We start from the raw sequence: 9,198 nt of genomic DNA, 5'->3' as shown, positions 1-9,198 counted from the left end.
AACATTTTCTATATCATACTTGTATTATAGCAGTACATTATGTAGTTCACAGTATCAACATTTTCTATATCATACTTGTATTATAGCAGTACATTATGTAGTTCACAGTATCAACATTTTCTATATCATACTTGTATTATAGCAGTACATTATGTAGTTCACAGTATCAACATTTTCTGTATAATACTTGTATTATAGCAGTACATTATGTAGTTCACAGTATCAACATTTTATGTATCATACTTGTATTATAGCAGTACATTATGTAGTTCATATAGTCACACCTCCCATGAAACCTATATTGTTATTGTATATGATATAGTTCAAACTGTATAGCATGATAAGTAATCCTGAAAGTGATATAACAACTTTATTATTACAACTTAAAATACAAGTTACTTGTCTGCGACTCACAGAATTCTTCTCCTACAAGAAACAGTTTCCTGAAGCTAGAAACAAACCAGGTAAATTAGTTAGTTCAGATAAAAACACAACTACAAGTTAACTTTTAAGAAAAATAATGACATGTACAGTTAGGCTGAACTTGGTAGTGCTTGTTACACTTATTATTCTCAATTTTCAAATATTTTTGAAAAAAAGAGGATTAAAATTTTTTTAAGTACATGAAGTGATACTTACTAAAATGTTTTTGAATTTATTAAATCACTACCAAGAATACTGTTTTCTAAAACTAACTTTCAATGAAAAAAATAACTGTAAATAAGGAAATATTTCATAAGAACATAAAATTATTATTTTGTTAATAGACTTTCAAAGTGTTTAAAACCAATCTTTGTAATTAAAATGATTTAATATTCATCCTTGCATGAGAAAAACCTTACATATTCGTCTTATAAATACATTGTTTACTTAAACAAAAATAACATTTAAAAAATAATTTGTGAAAACTGGTATCTCTGAGTAAACAAATTTTCAAAAAAAAAGAGTAAAAATATTGTTCCAGAATTATTAAAGTTGTAACACAGTTGGTTATCAGTTATTTATTGTAGCTACAATCACTGAGCATGTGTAAAGTTTATTATTAAACATTATATTATCAGCTTCAATATTGCCCATGTTCTGCTTGCTGAACGGTAACGAATGGAAGAAACTCATTTCGACACCTACAATATTAGTCTGAATACAATGTTACAGATGTGTAGCATCACATATTAATGGTGTTAATTATTACTTTCTTGGGCTGCTTTCATAAGAGCATCCATATCATCTTGGGTAAGTTCCATCTTGTCAACCTCTTCCATTTCTCGTTTAATAACACCTGGATACATTACAGACTTCACTGTGGTCAGTTTAGAAGAGCTCACAATGCCTGAAACGAAACCAAACAAAAAATATCCCTGATAATCTCTAAAGTTCGTCTCATATACTAATTGTTTCGTTTTGTTGAGATGAGAAAAAAGTTGTTACTAAGGATAAAATATTCTGTTTAGTGAGTAAAGTGGGATACATTTATTTATATTAAGGTTGTCCTAATACTTTTACCTTTTACACTACCTTGAAATCATGATTAAAATATAAGTATAACAAAAGTAGTCTCATCCATAGTAAATAAATAACTCATAACATCGTGCTTCATGAATACAGTACATTTATAAATAAGATACTTCATTGAGAGACAGTTAAGATTTGTATAGAACTTTTAGACTCGAGTCACTTTATGTGGTGAAATATTTATAATAAGTACCTGGAAAAGTATTGTACACAAAATAACACTCAAATTTATCATTTCTACAGGAGATTTTCAAAGGAGAAGCTTTTTGTAGACATATTACTATTTAATGAAACCTTAAAATTGCCAACCATTTCATCCAATGAGAACTAACTTCTTGTTGTGAACTTTGATAAAATAAAATATCACCTATATGATTTGACAGAATAATAAAATTAAGTAAATTTAAAAGAGTACAACATAAAAAAAATATACTTTTATCTTCTGTCTTCGTAGACAAATTAGATTTCACTTTCTGGCTTTCTTCAAAGTATTGGTTTGGGTGGTTAATGGCCTGATCAACTGTTGATCCTTTGTGTGTTAGTTCAAAGTATCGCGTACAAGCCAGCTGGTAATGTCCATTGTTCACAAAATCCATGATCTAACACGATAATTAAACAAATCCACAACGTGGTTGGATAATCGTACAAGTTCATTAGTTTTTAAAGTGAATTATTCAAACTGATAACTAAAGCACTGTGATTACAATTATTGATAAATATTTACAATGTAACAATGGTAAATATAATCAATTTAGATCTTGGTTTACAATAACAGTAGAATTACATAAACACTAAATGAAACAAAATATCAGTCATACATCAGCTTGACGTTGAGATTAAAAATCTTGGAAAACATTTACAGTGGCTTATAGTCAACAATTTAAATATTGGTTCACAGCAACAATAAAACTAAAACAGTGGTTTATAGTCAACAATTTAAATCTTGGTTTACAACAACAATAAAACTAAAACAGTGGTTTATAGTCAACAATTTAAATCTTGGTTTACAACAACAATAAAACTAAAACAGTGGTTTATAGTCAACAATTTAAATCTTGGTTTACAATAACATTAGAATTATATAAACACTAAATGAAACAAAATATCAGTCATACATCAGCTTAACACAGATATTAAAATCCCTCATAAAAATTTAGTGTAACAATGGTTTACAGTAACAACTTAAATATTAGTTTACAATAACAACAAAACTACATAAGTGCAAAACGAAACAAAATATTAGCTTAACATTAAGATGTTAAAATTTTTATACACTAAAAATGTATTCCCAATAGGTACTTACCTCTTCTTATACAAAAGCTATCTCAACTGTTGTCTGTCCTCTAAGCATTACTAAAAGAATGTTTAGTAATAGGCACACCAGTCTTTATATCCCATCAGTTATCAGTTTCGCATCATTTCTGAATATGTACATATCATGTGACTACTGTCCACCAATAGTATTGTGCCACCTATAATGATGCAGCTAGCTCCCTCCACTATTTCCACTGAATCCTAACTGTCAAGAAATGGCAGGTACTAGAATAAAAACACCAGTTTTAGTGGAGAGGAAGGGTGGGAAGTACCTATCGGAAATACATTTTCAGATTAAGAAAATGTTAACTTCCGAAACGGACTTACCTTCGTAAGATAGAATCCCACATTGCAAAGAACATAAAGTGACCACCCAAAATGACCGAGTATGCTAGGGAATGAAAATGAAGCACATCTGTTGGGTACTGTATCACTTCTGGAACAGGTAAGTTCTTCACCCAAGAATGAGGACAGAAACACAAAATGGGAGGAAAAGGTATTGTTTGCATGATTGTAAAGAAGATGCAAGTTGTAGCAACGTGTAACAACAACAACAACAAGTGGCTAGGACATGTGAGCTGTGTTATTGATAACCAACAACCCCAACTGTAAGTATACAGAGTGCCATACATCAAACAACTGGAATTATGAAAAGGAAGTGAGTAATGGCCCAAACTCCCAAAACCACTGTGAGAGCAAGAAGAACGACACACCGAACCCAACATTATGGGGTCTTGGCATTGCCTCGACTCAACCGTAATACCTTGGAAGGCTGTAACTGGTATTATGGGCAAAATCACAATTCACTCAACCACAAATGCAGAGCAAAGACATCTTGTATCCGGAATTACGAGGAGGACAAGAAGCATTCACCCAACTATAGGAACAGATTGTGGATGTCCCATTGCCGGTAGCATTCACCCAGCTATAGGAACAGATTGTGGATGTCTCATTGCCGGTAGCATTCATCCAACTACAGGAACAGATTGTGGATGTCCCATTGCCGGTAGTATGAGGAGAACAAGCAGCATTCACCCAACTGAAGGAACAGAGTATGGATGTCTCATTGCCGGTATTACAAGAAGAACAAGCAGCATTCACCCAACTATAGGAACAGATTGTGGATGTCCCATTGCTGGTATTATGAGGAGAACAAGCAGCATTCATCCAACTATAGGAACAGATTGTGGATGTCCCATTGCTGGTAGCATTCACCCAACTGTACAAACAGAGTATGGATGTCCCATTGCAAGTATTACGAGGAGAACAAGCAGCATTCACCCAACTGTAGGAACAGAGCGTGGATGTCCCATTGCCGGTATTATGAGGAGAACAAGCACCATTCACCCAACTATAGGAACAGATTGTGGAAGTCCCATTGCCAGTAGTATGAGGAGAACAAGCAGCATTCACCCAACTACAGGAACAGATTGTGGATGTTCCATTGCCGGTAGCATTCACTCAACTACAGGAACAGATTGTGGATGTCCCATTGCTGGTAGCATTCACCCAACTATAGGAACAGATTGTGGATGTCCCATTGCCGGTAGCATTCACCCAACTGTACAAACAGAGTATGGATGTCCCATTGCTGGTATTACAAGAAGAACAAGCAGCATTCACCCAACTGTAGGAACAGAGTGTGGATGTCCCATTGCTGGTATTACAAGAAGAACAAGCAGCATTCACCCAACTGTAGAAACAGAGCGTGGATGTCCCATTGCCGGTATTACGAGGAGAACAAGCAGCATTCACCCAACTGTAGGAACAGATTGTGGATGTCCCATTGCCGGTATTACAAGGAGAACAAGCAGCATTCACCCAACTGTAGGAACAGAGCGTGGATGTCACTTTTCTGATATCACAAGGAGAACAAGCAGCATTCACCCAACTGTAGGAACAGAGTGTGGATGTCCCATTGCTGGTATTACGAGGAGAACAAGCAGCATTCACCCAACTGTAGGAACAGAGCATGGATGTCCCATTGCTGCTCTTAAACCCAACCATAGAAGCAATAAAGAACCTTCTGCAAGCAGAATTAATGAGAATTAATCTACTGCACACAACCATAAGAACATGGCATTGTCATCCTGAACTCAGAATTATGAGGAGGATCTCGCATCTTCCCAATTATTATTTGATCATTGATTTTATTGAGTGTGGTCTGCTCAGGCAAAAAACATCTGGGGAAGCAACAGTAGGGAACTAGCTTCTTCCTCTTCTCAATGAGTGAATAAACAAACTTATGTATAGTAACATGGAACTGTACTCAGTAAAAAGCCTATAGAACACCACCCCAGCAATGGGGAACTGAGAATGGTAAATACTCCCCTACTCTACTAGATAAAAAAAAGGGGGTAGGGATGTATAAAGGCAGTGGGGAGTCCAGAAGAATGTCAAATAGGAGACAGTGCAATGGGTGACTGCATTTCCCTATTTTGAAAAGCAACCCACACCCAATTAAATAATTAAAGTATCGGCAAGTATGGGCAGAAATCCCCTTCTGCTTTACTCATGAAGTCTACAAGTAACAGTCCACCAAAAACATAGGTTTAATGATTTCTAGTACATAGATATACATATACACCACCAGGAAAGTGCCCAGTGGTTTTATAGAAATACCCCATCTCACTTCAATTAGTATGGGTTTGAGGCAAAGCATACCTGACCAGGCAACATCTGCCACAAGGTGAGATCTGTGAAGAAGATGCTAAGATTAGGAAAGCTGAAAGAAAACATAAATCAAAGAATGCAATAACGCTTACTCCAGCCAAAGGTGAACAGACATGTGTATAATCATCATGGGAGGAAGATACAGCCATGTCTAGTGAATAATGAGCAACAAAGGTATTAGGAGTAGTTCACATTCCAGTTGAGCAATCTCTCTCAAAGGATGGGGAAGGCAAGTAGCAAAAGACATAATAATGTGATGTGAAGATATGTTGTGGAGACAGCAACCTTCATTGGACAAGTCCAAATGAATAAGCCAGCCAGATGAGCTGACAAACAGGTAACAGAACATTGGAAACTGGAAGGGTTCCATGGAATAAGGTGTCAGGACATGAATCCCAAAAGGAGGCAGAATGTACCACATAACACCTAAAGAAACAAATCAGACAATAAAGTCTATTTAGATCAGAATGGAAGTACAGGTGGAAAATGGAAGGTAAAGAAATGGATGTGAAAACTAGAACACAGTCACTTGCATCATAGGTCCTAAGGAGGAAGGACCAAGGTAGGGATAGAGGATGAAAAATGAGGAATGGTAAGGATGTGGGTAACATGAATGGTATAAAACCACTGAATGAAATAATTAGGTTACGACGGAGGAAAGGTAGATGGAACATTAAGACAAAGGCTGAAATGTTGGATGGGAAAGGGCATAAAAGACCACATTGACATCTCACAAACTACCGAGTGAAGAATAGGGAAGGAAGAGTGAGAAGAACAGAAACCATGGAGAAGAGACCAAAGTTTGAGGTATACTAACATCAGGAGGAAATGGATATGGAAGGTCTCATGGATCTGGAAGGAAGGATGCAAAACGTGGAGTCTGACCCTAGGCTGAAACAACGAACAAGACAAAACCATGCACGAAGACTGAGAGTGGCAACGTATGTGGAATGAGTGATCACTTTGTGATTAGAATCTTGTTGGAAGATAATTGAGCCACCATCAGATGGAAGGAGCCAGGAAAAAGGTAAGCAAAGACCACAATTTGATGAGAGTGGGCTCAGAAGAAGAGACCCAAGATCTGAAAGCACAGAGACCAGGAATTGGGGTGCCCTAGCTCAGTGATACAAGATACTACAGTGGAGAGGTGGGAATGTACCATCACAACCATCCCTATAGGAGAGAAAGGAGGTGGGACAAGGCTAAAAAACCACCAAAGACTCAAGAAAGATGATATAGAGAAAGCCTCTATTATTGAAAAGAGACAGGAAATCTTCCAGGAGTTGAAGTAAAAACTTCAGCCCTAAAGAGGAGTATGGGAACAGACGTAACTCCGGATGAGACAGAGTAAGCAGCACCCCTGCCTTGGTCTGGCCTCTGTTCAAACACCAAGCCAGGGATCCGTGGAGAAGTTTCACTGATCAAGGAGTGAATATGGGTCTGACCTGTGGGAATGAGAGTTTCCAAGGTAGTCCATATCTCCAAAGAGATAGAACATATCAAGCTGTAAGAAAGGTGAGGTACATACGAACTGCTTACTCGAAAGATAAAGAGGAGAAGGCTGGGCCTGACTAAGGTTGGAAAGAAGACCCCCCCCCAAATGAATAGGGTATTGAGAACGGGTCAGAAAAGACTTTCCCTTTGCCATAAGGAAACCAATCCATTCTGCAAACCAGAGGAGGAAGAATGCAAGACTCATACAGTGAAAAAGTTAGGCAAAAGTTTGTATTCCCCAACAAAACACGTAAAGAGCTGGCTAGGAACATGAATATAGGAAAAGGAACCCAAACTAAACTCAGCCCTATAAACAGAAATAAACGAAATTAAGTCCTACACTGAAGAACATTAGGAAGGGAGAGCACAAATGAACACTCATAAAAAAATTCAGATAGAACAATGAATAGGTATTACTAGTAATAATATGTAACATGCTAAATATCAAAACATACCCAGTAAACAAAGGACTGACAAACAACAAATGGTCAAAGTATCAAAAATTTTTTAGTCCGCAGAATATGTAAAAATAATGAACATAGAATTATTCAAAGAGAACAAAGAATTATTTGTTAGAAGTACAAACTAACCCAACTAACAAAGTACTTATATAAGTAATGGACAAACTATCTAATCTACAATGTATGTAACAAAAAGGAAAACAGATGAAAATTACCAAGAAAACACATAAATAATCAATATCGAACACACCATTCCACGAAATTAACCAAGACAACAAAGGACAAGTAATGATGTCCAACACTGACTTAAATGGGGAAGTTACAAGAGGTAAAGATATATAACAAACACACACAATCAAAACTTACCTAGGAAAGTACTTATTAATAGCGAACTAACAAGATATATAAAATTAATGAACGTGCATAGTGATTAAATTTACTGAAAGTACAAAGTAATAATCATTATCTAATGTACAATTATATTAAAGTAACATAGATAACAAAATACACCTGATTATCAACTAACCAAAGTCCAAGCACTCGTGACGTGAAATATGCAAGTCTTACCACAAATCTCCTGGGAGAACTTGAAGCTAGGGGAAGAAAGGAGGAGAACAAGGTTCTCCCAGTTGATGAAAGACGTGGCGGCAGGAAATTGGGGGGAAGGTGTTTGAAAAAGGAGAGACGAAAGTGGCAACTCAATGAGTGTCCTCTTCCTCAGTAACAGTGTCACATTGAAAAGAAGAAAATGTTGGCCAAACATAAAAGTTCTTAAGTCCCTGCAAACCTCAGCAGTTAAAATCGACTCTGTGTCCTGGGAAGTTGTGCACTGTTGCCTGTTGTGGTAATATCATTGTCAACCACAGGAAACCTTGAATTCGTACTAAAACACGTAGAATTCAGGAACGAGAAAATTTTGAATCTAAAGTTGTAGAAACAAATAAAATCAAATATAAAAGCTATAAATTGTTGAATAAACTTCATCGGAAACAGCAACAAAGCACAACCAAAAACTGTAGTCACACTCGGAAAAATTAAGCATACGTCAAAATTGTGTCATGCCAAGCAAGAATATAAAGATTGAGTGGGAATAGGAGAGGGAGCTAGCTGCACTGTTATAGGTGGCACAATACTATTGGTGGAGAGTAGTCACATGATATGTACATGTTCAGAAATGGCCCGAAACTGTTGGATATGAAGACTGGTGTGCTGATTACTAAGAAATTTTTCTAGCAGTGCTTAGAGGGCAGACAACGAATGAGATAGCTTTTGTATAAGAAGATGTAAGTCTGCTTCAGAATAAAATTCTTTGTAAATATTTACAGTGTAACAATGGTTTATAGCAACAATTTAAATAAAAAGAAACAGATAACAGCAATACAATAAGCTAAGTGAAAATAAAATCAAACATCTGGTTAAAAAGTAACAAGGTAAATACTTCCATAAAGATGACAAAACTCTTGGTTAACAATAACAAAAAAAACAATTATGGTAAACAGTAGCAATAAAATTTGAAGTTAACAAAAACAATGAAAATCGTGGTGAACAATAGCAATGAAAGATCTGGTTAATAACAACAGAGAAACTTCTGGCTAATAACAGTTGCTGTGAAACCAACAAATAATACCTGGTTAAAACAATGAAACTCCTGGTCAACAATAGCAATGAAAGATCTGGTTAATAACAATAGAGAAACTTCTGGCTAATAACAGTTGCTGTGAAACCAACAAATAATACCTGGTTA

General features: G+C 36.1%; 1 protein-coding gene across 1 annotated transcript; it reads right to left on the bottom strand.

The window, feature by feature from the left end:
* Positions 1-6: 6 nt before the first annotated feature.
* Positions 7-2,141, bottom strand: LOC111083337. The gene is made up of 3 exons (XM_022379808.1): positions 1,946-2,141; positions 1,193-1,330; positions 7-449 (listed from the first exon to the last, which is right to left on the bottom strand). Exons 1-3 carry the CDS (start codon positions 2,106-2,108, stop codon positions 427-429), a joined length of 324 nt encoding a protein of 107 aa, XP_022235516.1. The 5' UTR covers positions 2,109-2,141; the 3' UTR covers positions 7-426.
* Positions 2,142-9,198: the final 7,057 nt, after the last annotated feature.

Source organism: Limulus polyphemus, unplaced genomic scaffold, assembly GCF_000517525.1.
Source record: "Limulus polyphemus unplaced genomic scaffold, Limulus_polyphemus-2.1.2 Scaffold9140, whole genome shotgun sequence".
NCBI lineage: Eukaryota > Metazoa > Arthropoda > Merostomata > Xiphosura > Limulidae > Limulus > Limulus polyphemus.
Note: the sequence above shows the minus strand (reverse complement) of the source record. Positions and strands in the feature narration are given on the sequence as shown.